This window comes from Lepus europaeus, unplaced genomic scaffold, assembly GCF_033115175.1.
Source record: "Lepus europaeus isolate LE1 unplaced genomic scaffold, mLepTim1.pri SCAFFOLD_105, whole genome shotgun sequence".
NCBI classification, from domain to species: Eukaryota; Metazoa; Chordata; class Mammalia; order Lagomorpha; family Leporidae; genus Lepus; species Lepus europaeus.
In genome coordinates this window covers 188359-204779 of record NW_026909023.1, presented here as the reverse complement: position 1 = coordinate 204779, position 16421 = coordinate 188359, and the positions used below count along the sequence as shown (strand labels likewise).

The following is a 16421-nucleotide window of genomic DNA, read 5'->3' as shown; positions in this document are numbered from 1 at the left end:
GCCCCGGGGTGGAACACCGCCGGCCCCCGCCCCGTCCAAAGGGGCCCCGGGATTGAACACCGCCGGCCCCCGCCCCGTCCAGGGGCCCCAGGATTGAACACCGCCGGCCCCCGCCCCGTCCGGGGGCCCCGGGGTGGAACACCGCCGGCCCCCGCCCCGTCCAGGGGCCCCGGGGTGGAACACCGCCGGCCCCCGCCCCGTCCAAAGGGGCCCCGGGATTGAACACCGCCGGCCCCCGCCCCGTCCAGGGGCCCCGGGGTGGAACACCGCCGGCCCCCGCCCCGTCCGGGGGCCCCGGGGTGGAACACCGCCGGCCCCCGCCCCGTCCGGGGGCCCCGGGGTGGAACACCGCCGGCCCCCGCCCCGTCCGGGGGCCCCGGGGTGGAACACCGCCGGCCCCCGCCCCGTCCAGGGGCCCCGGGATTGAACACCGCCGGCCCCCGCCCCGTCCGGGGGCCCCGGGGTGGAACACCGCCGGCCCCCGCCCCGTCCGGGGGCCCCGGGGTGGAACACCGCCGGCCCCCGCCCCGTCCAGGGGCCCCGGGGTGGAACACCGCCGGCCCCCGCCCCGTCCGGGGGCCCCGGGGTTGAAAGAACGAGTGAGTGGGTGGGCGAACGAGTGAAGGAGGACGCTGCGCGCCCCGCAGCGACTTCCAAGCGCGGGGTCCCTGGGGCCTCCGCGCGCACCGGGCGCCCCGAGCCGGCAGCACCACGTGGTCAGCGCGGGGCCCCCGCCGGAGTCCTCCACCGTCCCAGCATGCTCCTCGCCACTCCCGCTCTAGCGAGCCACTCAGGCGTGACTTCCGGCCTCCCTGAGGTCGCAGAGGTCAGTTGCCCTAACGACCAGCTGGTTCCCGCCTCTCAACTGCATCACTTCCGCCCGCGCCCGCCTCAATCACGGACGCGCCTGCGCAGAAGGAAGGCTAACCGGACCCCTGCTCCTTCTGCGCGTGCGTCGCCCCCGGGGGGCGGGGCCGGCGGCGCCGCGGTGCGCAGGCGCAGCCGTCGGTGGGTCCGGGCTCGGTCGCTTGAGAGGTGAGTGGGGGGGCCCCGCCGTCCTCCCGGTGGGCCTGGGAAGGGGTCCACGGCTCGGGTCTCGCGGGGCTCCGGAGCCCGTAAGAGGAGGTGAGTCGGGTCGGGGTCTCCTCCACTCCCGGGGTCCTGCGAGCGGGCGGTGCCGGGTAAACTCGGGTCGGCGGCGTCGGGCATGGCTTGGAGGGTCCTCGCCTCCGTCTCCGGGGGTCCCGGCCCTAGCAGCGTGGGTCCGCGGGCCGACAGAGGCGAGAGCGCCCGCGCCGGGGAGCTCGGCCCTCCAGTGGCCCGGGGACCCCCGATTGCTGGACGTCCGGTCGGGGCTGGCGTCCCTCCGGGCGCGGCTGACCTTGGCCAGCCTCTCGGTTTTCAGGGCCGTGAACCCCGGCGTGGCTGCAGCCCCTGCCCGGGAGGCGGGCGAGAGCCGCGGGGCGCGGCGGGCAGCGGGCACCGGGGAGGCCGGGCCGGGGGCGGGGCGGGCAGCGGGCACCGGGGAGGCCGGGCCGGGGGCGCGGCGGGCAGGAGGCACCGTGGACGTGGGGGCGCGGCGGGCAGGAGGCACCGTGGGCACCGGGGAGGCCGGGCCGGGGGCGCGGCGGGCAGGAGGCACCGTGGGCACCGGGGGGGCGGGGGCGCGGCGGGCAGGAGGCACCGTGGGCACCAGGGGGGGGCGGGGGCGCGGCGGGCAGGAGGCACCGTGGACGCGGGGGCGGGGCGGGCAGGAGGCACCGTGGGCACCGGGGGGGGGCGGGGGCGCGGCGGGCAGGAGGAACCGTGGACACCGGGGTGAGGGCATGGCGGGCACCATGGGCACCGGGGAGGCCGGGGATGGGGCGGGCAGCAGGCAGTGGGCAGCGGGGAGGCCGGGCCGGGGGCGGGAGCGCGGGGGCAGCGGGGAGGCCGGGCAGACCCCTCCCCCTCCGAGCAGCCCCTCTGATCCCTCTGAGCCCGGGTCGCTTGGACGCTGCCGCCCGCGCCGTCGGAGGTGGAGCGCGCCTCAGCAGGTGCCCGGAACGGGTGGGCGACGTCTCGTGCTTGTCCGATGTTGGGGGGTTGCCCTGCGTCCCCCTGGGAGCCGGGGTTTCAGCCTTGTCCCGAGGTCGTTTAGGGGGGCCGTGCGTGGTTCCGGGGCGCGGGGTGCCCCCCGTGTGCCGTCTGCGGTGCCCAGGGCATAGCCTGGGGGTGGCCCCGAGCGTCCATCGTGCTCAAGGTGTGTGCGGTTTTATGCGGAGGGGGAAACAGGCCCATGGGAATGGAGGCTCCGAGCCCGCCTGCCTGGGTTCGGGGCTCCGGGCCGTGTCCGATGGGGAGCCTGGTCGTGACCGGCCCGGAGGCCTGAGCAGGCCGGGAGCCACACTGTTTTTGGGAACGGAATCCGGCCCCGTGGCCACGCCCCTCGCTCGTGCACCCTCTGGGCCTCCTGGGAGGGCGAGTGACCCCGCGGGGACGGGCTCTGCCCAGCCCGGAGGCCCTGGGGGAGCTGCAGCCGCACTGCTGTGCCCAGCCCGGCCCTGGACCAGAGTGGGAGGAGGCAGGCAGGAGGGGGGACCAAGGAGACCCCCCGGGGAGCTCTCTGGTTTGTACGGAGCAGGTGCTGGGGTTCCGGCCCGTGGGACGGCGGGGGGGCCGCGGCTGGAGTGTGCGGGAGCCCGGGTTTCTCTCCTGGGGGCGCTGCGGGTTTGGGTGGCGCCGGGAGGACCCCACGTCTGCCATGCACTCCGCGGAGGTAGCGGCGTCCCGGGAGCACTGCGGAACACAAGGAATCCGAGCGCCCAGGGTGGCGGAGGGGCAGAGCTCGTGTCCACGGGGTCCCCGCGCTCAGCACCCCCGCAGGGCAGGGGGGCAGCGAGCAGCGGCTGCCGTGTCCGGGTTCTGGCAGCAGGACGGGGGGTGGAGTCAGCGGAAGGGGGCTCCGAGAAGCCCACCAGGACCCGGCTCTGGTACCCGGCGGCCTCCCACCCTGGCCTCCGCCTCCGCGCCCCGAGTCCAGGCCTCGCGGTGGCCTTTGGAGGAGGCGTGGCGGCCACTGCGTGCTGTCCCCAGCCAGAGCCCACAGGCTGCCATTGTTCTTGGGGCGCCGGGGGCGGCGCCAGCCTCCTGCTCAGCCAGCCTGGCGGGTGTGGACTGAGTCCCGGGTCCCGCCCTCCCCCGGCCAAGGCGGAGGAGCACAGGTGTGGGGCTGCCCGTGTCCCACCGCGCCGGTTCCCCGGGTAGGGGTCCTCGGGCGGCGGGCCGAGCTGCGCTGGCGGGCGGCCTCTCTCTTCTCTCGGCCAGTGGCGCTCAGCTGGGGCTGGCTGGGCGCTGGTGGGGGCTGTCCGCGTCTGTCACCGCCGGGGCTGTTCCTGGCACGGAGGGGGCACAGGCCCGGGACGCCGCTCCCCGGCCCGGAGGAGGATCCTGCCTGTTGGTGTTGGTGCACAGGCCCCCGCGTGGAGCCCACTCTGCCCACGCAGGACTGCAGAGGGGGGCAGGCGTGAGGGGCAGGGAGCCCCCCCCGGCAGTGAGGTCAAGAGTGCCCTGGGCGTCAGTGGAATCCCCTAGACCCAGGTGTCTCATCGGGGGTGATCTGTCCAGGACTTCCTGGGGCGAGGGCAGGGGCCAGGCCCCGTTCCAGAAAGGCCAGCGCCGGCCGGACCGCCCACGCCCAGCCCCCTGCGTTCTCACGACAGCCCGCAAGGCCAGGGGCGGCGAGGGTGACCTGGCGCCCCAGGGCGCAGGCAGGGAGGTCCCGTCTGAGTGAAGGGGCCAGAGCTCTCTAAGGACCAGCGGGTGGGGGCAGGAGAGGCCTGGGGGTGCAGTGGGGGTGGGCGGTGTTCGGCATGGGGTGTGCAGAGGCCCGGAGGCCCACCCGAGGGGAGAGCGCCTCCTCGTGGTTTTCCGATCCCCCGGACTCCCTCATGGCTCAGGTGAGGGGACAGGAAGCAGCTCCCCCGCTCGCAGGTGCGCACCCCCTTCCCCCTCCCCAGGGATCTTGCTGGCCCCTGTGTCCGGCGAGGACCTCAGCGATCCGGGAGCGCTGAGGTGGGGCCCGGCGTCCCCCGCTCTGTGTGACCAGGGCCAAGGGCTTGGCCTCGCTGGGCCCCACGGTGTCCGTTGAGATCCTCGTTTGTCTGCCGGGCTCCGGCGGACTCCTCACGGGCCCCGGCTCCCGACTGTGCCCAGAGATGGGGCGAAAGCCCCCAGCCTCCCCCAGGCTCCCACCTCTGGCTGGTGGAGAGGGAATTTGCTTTCCCGAACGCAGTGGGGCGTGGCCTCGTGCCCTCCCTCCGCTCCCCTGCCGTCGCCACACCCTCCCTGCCTCTGGCCGCCTCCGTCCATGGACTCCCACAGCACGTCTGGCCGTACCTCTCAGGCCACCTGGGCACTGGAAACAGACGCTGGTACGAGCTCGCGTTTCCTGGGAGAAGTGAGAGCTGTTCCCGACCCCAGCCCAGCGACGCACGCAGGACCTGCTGCTGTGTCCCTCGCCACAGGGCCGCGCCACCACCCTGCGCAGGTGCACGGCGCTTGTGGCTGCTGTGGCACAGCCGGGCCCCCTGCACACCGCGGCTTCAGTGGTCGGGGGATGGGGCAGCCGCTGCCCAGGTCCTAGGCCGAGGGCGGCTGCCTCCCCGGCCTGGCCCCAGCTGCCATGGCGGCTGGCGTCCTCGGCGCTCCTTGGTGCTCGACCAGTTCCCCCAGCTCCCTGTCTGTCCCGCGTCCAAACCTTCAGGTCTTACGGGGCCCGCCCTGGCGACCCAGCTCGGGCCAGCCCCTGACGGCACCCGGCACGGGGGGGGGGGGCCTGTGTGTGTCGGGCACGCTGTGTCCTGGCTCGGGGACTCCGGCCCTCCTGGGTGCCGGCTGGGGTGTCCTCCGTGCGTCACTTTTGTCTGTCGGTGGTGGGGCAGCACAGGCTCCGGGCAGCGTAGGCCGGGACTTGCTCGGCCCCGGCTTCTTCCCGGGCGACAAGCGCAGCCTGCAGGCCCCACCTGTGTGCCCAGCACCACGCCTCTCCCACTCCCCCCTCAGCCTGGGCCCCCAGGGCACGGTCATAGTGAGAAAGGTCACCCAGCCGGCTTGGAGAGAGGACCAGGATCCGCCAGCGAGGGCCGTGCCCTGGACGCAGCAGGCCCTGTGGGCGAGGGCCAAGGAGTGGCCTCTGGGAAGGTGGCCGCCAGCCCAGCCGCGGGGAGCTGGCGGGAGGACTGGAGAGGCAGGACACGGCCCGCTGCCGGCCGGCCCTGTGCTCCGTGGACGCCCCGGTCTGTGCCGACCCCGGGACGCTGCTCTACGCTGTGCCTGTCACTCGGGGAGCAAGTCGGCTTCCACAGCTCCCGCCTGAGGGCTCGGCGCGGGCCGCAGCTCGCCTGTGTGGGCTGGCACAGCGTCCAGCGGCTCCCGGCCGGTGTCCAGGGGCCCTGGAGGCTCGGGGAGGCAGAGTGGGCCCCGGACCCCGCCCGCCGGCTGCTCCCTCGCCCGCCCCCCAGCAGAAGCTCGTGCGGCACCGGTGGCCACCGCGTCCACTCCTGTATCTATGGGCACAGCTCTGCCTCACGCCGTGTCCCGGGTTGCTGGCCAGGACCCAGAGCTGAGGCCGCAGACGGGGCTGAAGCCCACGGGCTCCCCAGGAAGCAGGGATGGGGGGGACAGGTGCCCCGCCCCCAGGTGCTTGGTGAGGAGGGAAACTCGGGAACTGGGGGCTCAGGCGACCGCTGTGGCATAGGACCAGGTCCCTCGGCCCGGGCGCTCCGGACACCGCTGCTAGAGGGGCAGGGGCACGGGCACGGGCACGGGCTCAGGGCTCGGCTGGCCGGGCTGGGAAGCGGGCGGAACCCCGCACTGGCCCCTCCCCCGCGGGGGCGGGATTGGCCGTGGCGCTCAGCACTCACGCCCTCCGCTCGGACCCGCAGGCGCTGGAAGCCGCCCGGCGTCCCCGTCTCGACATGGACACCAAGAAGCGCCTGGCCTACGCCATCATCCAGTTCCTGCACGAGCAGCTGCGGCACGGCGGGCTCTCGTCCGACGCCCAGGAGAGCTTGGAAGGTGCCCGGCGCCCAGGCTCTCGCCCACCCCTGCCTTCCAGCCCCCGAGGGGGGCACGGACGCCTGTGCCTCCTCAGTGGCATCCCCGCCCCCGGCCCCTCCCACCGACACCAGAGGCGCCCTCCTGTGGGGCGTGCATGGCCGGCCCTGGGGCTGTGTGCCCCTGGGCAGCACGGTGTGGACACCGCAGTGGGACGGAGGTGGCCCCCCGCCAGGCCCCTCGTGGAGGAGCCACAGCGCCCACGGGACGCCCCCGGGCGCGGGCTGGGGTGGGGGCTCCTGGCGTGGACCCCGTCCTGAGCTGGCTCGAGCCCCTGTGGCCCCCCCCGGGCCGTGTGCGGCAGGGCTGAGCCCCCACACCGTGAGCCCACAGGGAGCCCCAAGTCACCACTGTGTCCTTGTGGTGCCCACCGCCCTCGGTGCCCTGGGCCCGTGTCCAGCCTGCGGTTGATGGGACCGGGGGACCCCGACCCTGTCCTGTGAGAAAAAGCCAAAGCCGCGGCAGCAGCGCAGGCCCGGCCCAGGCGTGCGGTCAGCGAGACTTCTGTCCCCACAGTCGCCATCCAGTGCCTGGAGACGGCCTTCGGGGTCACGGTGGACGACAGCGACCTGGCGCTGCCCCAGACGCTGCCGGAAATCTTCGAAGCAGCCGCCACCGGCAAGGTGAGCCCAGGGCCGCCCGGCCCCCCATTCCCCATCCTCAGAACAGCGGCAAGGGGCGTTGTGGCTCTCCCTGGGCAGTGAGGGTGTGTGCCCTGACCTCGGCTGGGTAGCAGAGGGCGCTGTGGTTCTCCCTGGGCAGTGAGGGTGTGTGCCCTGACCTCGGCCGGGCAGCAGGGGGCGCTGTGGCTCTCCCTGGGTGGGGAGGGTGTGCACCCTGACTTCCACCAGGCAGCAGGGGGCGCTGTGGCTCTCCCTGGGCGGGGAGGCTCTGAGCCCTGACCTCGGCGGGGCAGCAGGGGGCGCTGTGGGCTCTCCCTGGGCAGGGGAGGGTGTACGCCCTGACCTCCGCCGGGCAGCAGGGGGTGCTGTGGGCTCTCCCTGGGCAGTGAGGGTGTGTGCCCTGACCTCGGCTGGGCAGCAGGGGGCGCTGTGGCTCTCCCTGGGCAGGGAGGCTCTGAGCCGTGACCTCGGCCAGACAGCAGGGGGCGCTGTGGCTCTCCCTGGGCAGTGAGGGTGTGTGCCCTGACCTCGGCCGGGCAGCAGGGGGCGCTGTGGCTCTCCCTGGGTGGGGGAGGGTGTGCACCCTGACCTCCACCAGGCAGCAGGGGGCGCTGTGGCTCTCCCTGGGCGGGGAGGCTCTGAGCCGTGACCTCCACCGGGCAGCAGGGGGCGCTGTGGGCTCTCCCTGGGCAGTGAGGGTGTGAGCCCTGACCTCGGCGGGGCAGCAGAGGGTGCTGTGGTTCTCCCTGGGCGGGGAGGCTCTGAGCCGTGACCTCGGCCAGACAGCAGGGGGTGCTGTGGGCTCTCCCTGGGCAGGGAGGCTCTGAGCCCTGACCTCGGCCAGGCAGCAGGGGGCGCTGTGGCTCTCCCTGGGCGGGGAGGCTCTGAGCCCTGACCTCGGCCGGGCAGCAGGGGGCGCTGTGGCTCTCCCTGGGCGGGGAGGCTCTGAGCCGTGACCTTGGCCAGACAGCAGGGGGTGCTGTGGGCTCTCCCTGGGCAGGGAGGCTCTGAGCCCTGACCTCGGCCAGGCAGCAGGGGGCGCTGTGGCTCTCCCTGGGCGGGGAGGCTCTGAGCCCTGACCTCGGCGGGGCAGCAGGGGGCGCTGTGGCTCTCCCTGGGCGGGGAGGCTCTGAGCCCTGACCTCGATGGGGCAGCAGGGGGCGCTGTGGCTCTCCCTGGGCGGGGAGGCTCTGAGCCCTGACCTCGGCGGGGCAGCAGGGGGCGCTGTGGCTCTCCCTGGGCGGGGAGGCTCTGAGCCCTGACCTCGGCCGGGCAGCAGGGGGCGCTGTGGGCTCTCCCTGGGCGGGGAGGCTCTGAGCCCTGACCTCGGCCAGACAGCAGGGGGCGCTGTGGCTCTCCCTGGGCGGGGAGGCTCTGAGCCCTGACCTCGGCCGGGCAGCAGGGGGCGCTGTGGCTCTCCCTGGGCAGGGAGGCTCTAAGCTCTGACCTCGGCCGGGCAGCAGGGGGCGCTGTGGCTCTCCCTGGGCGGGGAGGCTCTGAGCCCTGACCTCGGCCAGACAGCAGGGGGCGCTGTGGGCTCTCCCTGGGCGGGGAGGCTCTGAGCCCTGACCTCGGCCAGACAGCAGGGGGAGCTGTGGGCTCTCCGTGGGCAGGGAGGCTCTAAGCTCTGACCTCGGCCGGGCAGCAGAGGGCGCTGTGGGCTCTCCCTGGGCGGGGAGGCTCTGAGCTGTGACCTTGGCCAGACAGCAGGGGGTGCTGTGGGCTCTCCCTGGGCAGGGAGGCTCTGAGCCCTGACCTCGGCCAGGCAGCAGGGGGCGCTGTGGCTCTCCCTGGGCGGGGAGGCTCTGAGCCCTGACCTCTGCGGGGCAGCAGGGGGCGCTGTGGCTCTCCCTGGGCGGGGAGGCTCTGAGCCCTGACCTCGGCGGGGCAGCAGGGGGCGCTGTGGCTCTCCCTGGGCGGGCAGGCTCTGAGCCCTGACCTCGGCGGGGCAGCAGGGGGCGGGGAGGCTCTGAGCCCTGACCTCGGCCAGACAGCAGGGGGTGCTGTGGCTCTCCCTGGGCGGGGAGGCTCTGAGCCCTGACCTCGGCCGGGCAGCAGGGGGCGCTGTGGCTCTCCCTGGGCCGGGAGGCTCTGAGCTCTGACCTCGACCCGCAGCAGGAGACGCAGCCCGACCTGAGGAGCCCCGAGCGGACCCCGCCCTCGGAGGAGGACTATGCCGAGGCAGAGCGCCTCAAAACCGAAGGTGGGCGGGGATGAGGGGGCGGGGTTAGCACAGTGTGGAGAAAGCCGATCGCCCGGGCTGCCCGGATCCCCGGGGCCCACGGCCGTGCTGCCTCATGCCACGGTCACTGCAGCTGTCGCAGCCACGGCCGGGGAGCAGCCCGAGCGTCCGTCCGCACGTGGGGGACAAGGGACACCCAGCGTGGTCCCCGCGCAGCCAGGAACGGGCGAAGCTCGGACACTCCCTGTGTGCAGGGCCCCGCGGACATCACGCCCGGGGGGTGGGCAGGGCCTGGGGGGGACCTGAGTGTCTGCAGGCGCTGTGTCCGGGTGGGTGGGCGCCCCCAAGGCTGCGGGGGCAGTGGGCCTGTCTCCCTCGTCCCCAGGGAACGAGCAGATGAAGGTGGAGAACTTTGAAGCCGCCGTGCACTTCTACGGCAAAGCCATCGAGCTGAACCCGGCCAACGCCGTCTACTTCTGCAACAGGTGCGGAGCGGAGTGGGGGCGGGCAGCCGGGGGAGTCAGGGGGACGTTAGGAGTCGGTGGCCCGAGCTGCGCACAGAACGCCGAGCCAGGGAGGGGGTCCAGGCCGGGGAGGTGCTCAGACCAGGGAGGGGGTCCAGGCCGGGAAGATGGTCAGAGTGGGGAGGGGGTCCAGGCCGGGAAGATGGTCAGACTGGGGAGGGGGTCAGAGTGGGGAGGGGGTCCAGGCCGGGGAGGTGCTCAGACCAGGGAGGGGGTTCAGGCCGGGAAGATGGTCAGAGTGGGGAGGGGGTCCAGGCCGGGAAGATGGTCAGACCGGGGAGGGGGTCAGAGTGGGGAAGGGGTCCAGGCCGGGAAGATGGTCAGACCGGGGAGGGGGTCAGAGTGGGGAGGGGGTCCAGGCCGGGGAGGTGCTCAGACCGGGGAGGGGGTCCAGACTGCGTAGCGTCCGTGTGCACCAAGACCCCCCTCGGCCTGGGCAGGGCCACGTGAGCCCCACGGACCGGAGCCCGGTGTCTGGAAAGCTCCCAGCTGAAGCGTTTGGGTCACGCCTGTGACGCGCGAGTGTCCTGCCATGCCGGGGAGCGGGCACTCGGCCCAGCAGTTCAGACGGGGGACCTGGTCCAGCTCCCTGCTCCTGTGCACCCAGTGGGGCAGCACTGAGGGCCCAGTGCTCGGGTCCCTGCCGCCCACGGGAGCCCCGGAGCGCCCGCTCCTGGTGCAGCTCGGCCGTGATCTCTGCTCTCAGGGCGTGTTCCCACGGGGGGACACGGGGGGCCGGTGTGCCCCCGCACTCCCGGGCGTTTGTGTGTTCTGGGGCTCCTTGGAGAGGCCCCGTACCCACAGTCGCCATGGGTGGGGGCCCCCCGTGTGACCCTCGTCTCCGACTGGGCCCGCCCCACGGATCGAGCCCCCTCTGTGACGTGGGCAGGTTCTGCACGGCCCAGCCACGGTTCTGGGCGTCCATGGGAGCTGGGGGCATCGCCGAGAGGGTCGGGGCCAGCTCTGCTTTTCTCTACGAGTTTATTTTATGTGTTTGAAAGGCAGAGTAACGGGGAGAGATGGCCGCAGCGGCCAGGGCTGGGCCAGGCTGAAGCCAGGAGCTCCATCCGGGTCTCCCACGCAGGTGCAGGGCCCCAGCATGCGGTCACCTTCCGCTGCTTCCCAGGCCACAGCAGAGCCTGATGGGAAGTGGAGCAGCCGGATTCGAACCAGTGCCCATGGGGGATGCTGGTGTCGCTGTGCCATGGCGCCGGGCCCTCTGTGCTTTCGGGATGGGAGAGCAGGGGTGGGACTAGAACCCAGTCACGGGCGGCAGCCAGGTCCCCCTCCTCCGCGGCTGTGTGCGGGGCGCTCCCTGCGGTAGCCACCTCTGCAGGGTGAGCTCACGGGGTCCCTGGGACCACACGGGGCCGTCGCCTAACGGACCCTCCCCATCGTGACAGCTGGGAGGTGGCCGAGCAGGGGCCCGCTGCTGGCCTCCCCCGGCCCTCGAGCACCTGCCCGGTGGACTTGGGGCTCCGTGGCCGGCCCCTGGGACAGCCTCGCCCCAACCGCGCCCTGCCTCTCCCTCAGAGCCGCAGCCTACAGTAAGCTGGGCAACTACGCAGGCGCCGTGCAGGACTGCGAGCGCGCGATCGGCATAGACCCGTCCTACAGCAAAGCCTACGGCCGCATGGGGTGAGTGCCCCCCGCGGTGCTTCCTGGCCGCCCCAGGCTGTCAGGGACGCGGGCAGCGGCCGGGGAGCGCCAGCCCCTCCCTTCCTGTTGGCTCGGGCGGGGGCCGCCCCTTTCCCCAGCTAGCTGGGCTGTGCCAGGGCTCCTAACAAATGCCAGAAAGCCCGCTCGCCCGGGGAGATCCTAGGAGCTGGGAGCCCGGGGCGGGGCAGAGCCCACGCACCGCGTGGTCACGGCAGGCTCCGCCCGCGCACCTGCCGGCCACTGGCTGCGCTCCAGCGAGCCCGGGCAGCCAGCGGGGGCAGCTCGGGGTTGCTGGGGCGTGGGCGGACAGGGGGGCCTCCTGGGCCCTCCCCACACGCTCCCCTCCCGACCCCTCGCCCCAGCCTGGCGCTGTCCAGCTTGAACAAGCACGCGGAGGCCGTGGCCTACTACAAGAAGGCCTTGGAGCTGGACCCCGACAACGAGACGTACAAGTCCAACCTCAAGATCGCTGAGCTGAAGCTGCGGGAGGCCCCGAGCCCGGCGAGTGGGGCGGGGCGGGGGTGGGGCCTGGCCGGCCGGGCGGGGCTGCCGACTTGCACAGGCTGGGAGGTGACCCTGACTCCCGCATCGCCAGAGGCCTGCAGTGACCCTGGGGGCGCTGGGCTGCAGCCACCGGCAATACCGCCTGCCCTGGTGCTGCACGGGGGCGGGGGCCGTGGGGGGTGGGCCCCGGGCTGGACACTGAAGCCGCCGCGCGGAGGAGCTGGCTGCCGGCCCGGCTGCGGAGGCAGAATGTGAGACCCCGCGGCCTGCGTCCCCCGTGGCCGGGGCCTTGTGCTGACCCCCGAGGGCCGCACTGACTGGCGCTCGTCTGGCCCGCAGAGCGGCGGCGTGGGCAGCTTCGACATCGCCGGCCTGCTGAGCAACCCCGGCTTCATCAGCATGGTAACGAGCCCCCCCCCCCTGCTGTCTGCCTTGGCGCTCGTTGGCCCGCGGGGGACCCCAGTGCCGACCCCGAGGGGCCGGCCCGGAGGGGCCCCGGCTCAGGTGCAGCCTCCTGGCGCCAGGGCGCTCGCGTGGGAGGGACGGCCGTCCCCAGGACCCCCGGGGTCGGCGCTGCCCCCCGCACACCCTCGTTCCCCCCGCTGGGCCACGCAGCCGTGAGACGTGGAGGCCGAGTGGCCACCTTGGCCTGGCCCTGAGGACCTTGGCCTGGGGCCTGCTCTTGCGTGGAGCTGTCGGCTCCGCCCCCCTGTGGCCATCACAGGCCGGGCTCGGGCTCAGAGGCCCCAACACTGACCTTCCTGGAACCCCTGGTGCCGCCGAGGGGTGGGGGCGGGGGCGGCTCACGGTGGGGCAGGGTCTCCGGCGAGTGGCGGGGGCGGGGCCGGAAGCCCCCCGCCCTGACTCCCGGTGCTTCCTCCAGGCGTCGAACCTGATGAACAACCCCCAGCTGCAGCAGCTGTAAGTGACAGCGCCGCGCCCCCGCGTGCTCCTGCCCCCCTCCTTCCAGAACATTCCGGCGGCCCAGAGAGGCGCCCCCAGCCCTGGCCAGGACAGAGCTCCTTCCTGTCTCTGCTTCACCTGCGCCACGGGGTCCCGGCTGTGGAGCCCACGCGTGTGGCCGGGGCCCCGCGTCCCCCGGGCTGGCGTCCTCGGTCCCACGCGTGTGGCCGGGGCCCCGCGTCCCCCGGGCTGACGTCCTCGGCCCCACGCGTGTGGCCGGGGCCCCGCGTCCCCCGGGCTGGCGTCCTCGGCCACACGCGTGTAGCCGGGGCCCCGTGTCCCCGGGGCTGACGTCCTCAGGTCCCTCCGGGCCACAGCGAGTGTCGGAGCCTCGGCCTGGACCCAGCCTTGTGCTGCTCCCCGTGGGGGGCACTGTGCTGGGCTTCCTGGCTGTGCCCCCTCGAGCCGCGTTCACGCGGGCAACCGAGCGCTCGTCTCGGCCGTGGATTTCTGTTCGGGAGATTTTATGGCCGCTGGTTCACCACCACGTAGCTACGATGGCCAGCAGCCAGGGCTCCATCCGGGTCTCCGCGCGGGTGCAGGAGCCCAGCCCTCGGGACACGGCAGAGCTGGACCGGAAGTAGAGCAGCCGGGACTCGAACCGGCGCCCACATGGGATGCTGACACAGCAGGCGGTGGCTTACCCGCTACGCCAAGGTCACTGCTGTCTACGTTTGGGTCTGGGACGGGACCTTCTAGGCGCTGCAGGGCGTGAGCCCCGCCCCTGACGTCCCCCCAGTTCGCGCCAGGAGCGCCCCAGACACAACCCAGGGCGCCCTGGGCAGCAGTGGCTCCCGCTGAGGCTCCTGGGAAACCAGGCTCCCGGGGGGGGGGGGGGCCGCCGCGAGTCACGTTCCCCTCCCCCCAGCATGTCCGGGATGATCTCGGGCGGCCACAACCCCCTGGGCACCCCCGGCACCAGCCCCTCGCAGAACGACCTGGCCAGCCTCATCCAGGCGTGAGTGCAGCGGCGGGGCGGGGCGTGTGGGGGCGCGCAGGGGCCGGGGGGGGTGCGTGGGGGCGCGCAGGGGCGGGGGGCGCACGGGGGCGGGGTGGTGAGCGGCGTGTCCCCCCCCCAGCGGCCAGCAGTTCGCGCAGCAGATGCAGCAGCAGAACCCCGAGCTCATCGAGCAGCTGCGCAGCCAGATGAGGAGCCGGACGCCGAGCGCCAGCAACGACGAGCAGCAGGAGTGAGGGTGAGGGGCGGCCCGGACGGACGGGGGGGGGGGGGCGCGACCCCCAGGCAGACACACCCACACACCCGCGCGGGAGTGAGCGGAGGGAGGGAGGGCGGCCCCCAGACAGACACGGGGGGGGGGGCCAGACAGACACGGGGGCGGCCCCAGACAGACACGGTGGGGGGTGGCCCCCAGACAGACACACACACACCCACGCGGGAGTGAGCGGAGGGGGGGAGGGCGGCCCCAGACAGGCACGGGGGGGGGGGGCGGGCCCCAGACACACCCCCACGCGGGAGTGAGGGGGGGCGGGGCGACCCCCAGACAGACACACCCACACCCGGGCGGGAGTGAGCGGTGAGCGCGGGGCGGCCCCCAGACACACACACCCCTACGCGGGAGTGAGTGGGCGTCAGGGCGACCCCAGCCCCACACCCACACGGGGGAGCAGAGGAGCAGGCCGTGAGCTGGGGTGGGGTGGGCGTGGTGTCGCCCTGGGCAGGCATCGCTGGCCCGGGTGGGGCTCCGCCCCCCCATACTCACGCTCCTGCCAGGCGCCCCTCCCCCACCCCACCCCACCCCCCCGCCTTGGCACCGCTGGCCCCACCCAGCAGCCTGCACCCGCCCGCTGCCGGTGTGGGCGGGGCTCTGCCCTGGCTGTGGGGGTGTCGGGCTCCCGCCCCCGCGCCGGCTGCGCCCTGAGCGCCCGTCTCCCCTGCAGCCGCCCCGCGCCCGCCCGCCCTCCCGTGGCCGGGCAGCCGCGTGTTGCCGTCTTGCCGGACTGCCCGAGAGAGCAGGAAGTCGGACCCGCATGCGCAGATGGATCGTGTTCCCTGCCCCCCCTTGTCCTCCGAAGCGAAGCCCCCAGACCCTCCCAGAGAGAAGAGCCAGCAAGTTGAGTCCAGACCAGCACCGCCCCCTCCGCCCGGAAGCCTCCGCCCGCTGCTCTGGGGGGGCACCTGTGGCTTTGGGCGCTTCCTCTGCGGCCCCGCCCACCCTCAGCCTTCGAGAACTTTCTCTCCGAAGAGGCGGCGTCTGGGAGCGGCCCGCGGCCGTGGCTGCCCCGTGGCTGCGCCGTGGGCGGGCGTCTGCCCTCCGCGCCTCGCCCTGACCGCCTCGCGGCCACAGCTGCGGGCCGCTGCGCTGGCCTCCGGGCCGTGGACAGGCCCCGCGCGCGGCCGGCCGCTGCCCCACAACCGCCCACCTTGGCCGCGACTGCTCGGGGCCGGGACGGCCGTGGAGGCCCCAGGAGGCCCCGGGCAGTGTGGGGCTCGGCCGCGCGGGTCCCAGGTAGCCAGTGGGGGACAGGGTGCTGCCAGCCACGCGTGGAATAAACACACCGTGACCTCTGCTCGCGCCGCGTGGCCTCGGTGATTCAGGGAGAGCAAAGGCTCCGCCCCCAGTGGGGGGGGGTCTGCACCCACCCCAGCCCGCGCAGGCCTCCTGGGCATGGAGCCAGGATCTGGTCCGCTCCCGGAAAGCCGCGAGTTAGGGGGTGACCGCATGAGCCCTGGGCACCTCCCCAGGCCCTGTGGCTTCGCGCCTCCCCAGAACCCCCAGCCAGGGCTGGTCGGGTCCCCTGCTTCTGGCCCAGGGGTCCCAGGCCGCCCCCACAGTAAACCCCAGCCACCCCCCCCTCGCCTGCCCTCGTCCACCCTTCCCCAGGTGTCTCGGCGCCGGCTGGAGTCTGGTCCCCATGGGTGCTTCGTCAACGTCCCGGAGCCTTCCATAGTCCTCAGGCCCCTGCTTACTGCCTTGTGCCCATTTCACAGGCAAAGGAACTGAGGCCTCCGGTCCCACTGGATGGTGGCCCCTCTCCCCGTCGGTAGTGCCCCCTGGAGAGCCTGGGGGAGGGGGAGGCACCAGACGGGAGCCGCAGAGCCCCCCATGGGGTCCGCGTTCCAAACAAGCAGGGGACCACGACGCCTCCATCAGAATCCCGCTGAACACCGGGAGTGTGGGCGGGGACCCCAAATCACAGCCCCATCCAACTGCGTCTCCCCAGCGTCCCCGCGGGTGGGGGAGGGGAGCTGTGGGCTTCTCTGCCCAGAGTTGATGGGCGTCGGCGGCAGGGGCTCGCTGCGCCCCACAAGGGCCAGCCGGGATCTCAGGGGATCTCCCTGTCCCACTGGGATCCACGGGCTCAGCACGAGCAGGGCCACGCACCTGCAGCTCCTGAGGGGCCGGGGCCCGAGGGTGTCGGGCAGGGGCGCGTGCCAGTGCATGGAGAGGGGGCGTCCCTGCTTCTCTGCCCTTTTCTCCCTCTTTTTGTGCATTTTGCACTTTTTATCCAACTTTAACGTAGCTGCTCCTAAACACACGAATTATCACAACTGGTGCCGCTCACAACCGGAGCACCGGAGCGCACGCACCCAGACCGACAGAGCCCAGCCGGTCCCCCTCCGGCCCCACCGGGGGCGCAGCTCCAACAACGCTGCAGATCCCCGCGGCCCGAATATTCATTTCAGAAGCAGAGAGAGCGAGCGGTCCATCCGCTAGCCCACCCCCTACCTACCTAACCGCCTGGGACCCTAGAACTCAACCCAGGTCTCCCCCGTGAGTGGCAGGGACCCCGCGACCTCAGCCAGTGAGCGGAGCCAGGACTGGCACCCACGCGCCCCAGGACGGGCTGCGATGCCCGAGCGCTCTTGGTCCTGCCCCACCGCCTCCCGTCCCTCCCGGCGGTCCGCCT

General features: G+C 73.7%; 1 protein-coding gene across 3 annotated transcripts; it reads left to right on the top strand.

Moving 5' to 3' along the window:
• Nucleotides 1-956: 956 nt before the first annotated feature.
• Nucleotides 957-15080, top strand: SGTA (small glutamine rich tetratricopeptide repeat co-chaperone alpha). 3 transcript variants are annotated; one of them, XM_062184883.1, is made up of 12 exons: nucleotides 957-1035; nucleotides 5925-6057; nucleotides 6613-6719; nucleotides 8835-8922; nucleotides 9287-9386; nucleotides 10959-11063; nucleotides 11447-11585; nucleotides 11928-11990; nucleotides 12472-12509; nucleotides 13420-13509; nucleotides 13631-13747; nucleotides 14451-15080. In XM_062184883.1, exons 2-11 carry the CDS (start codon nucleotides 5958-5960, stop codon nucleotides 13743-13745), a joined length of 945 nt encoding a protein of 314 aa, XP_062040867.1. In that variant the 5' UTR covers nucleotides 957-1035; nucleotides 5925-5957; the 3' UTR covers nucleotides 13746-13747; nucleotides 14451-15080. The 3 variants fall into 3 exon arrangements, with proteins under 3 accessions (XP_062040867.1, XP_062040868.1, XP_062040866.1); XM_062184884.1 differs by lacking the exon at nucleotides 957-1035 and adding an exon at nucleotides 1042-1125 and having other exon boundaries at nucleotides 8838-8922; XM_062184882.1 differs by lacking the exon at nucleotides 957-1035 and adding an exon at nucleotides 1043-1125.
• The last annotated feature ends 1341 nt before the right edge of the window (nucleotides 15081-16421 follow it).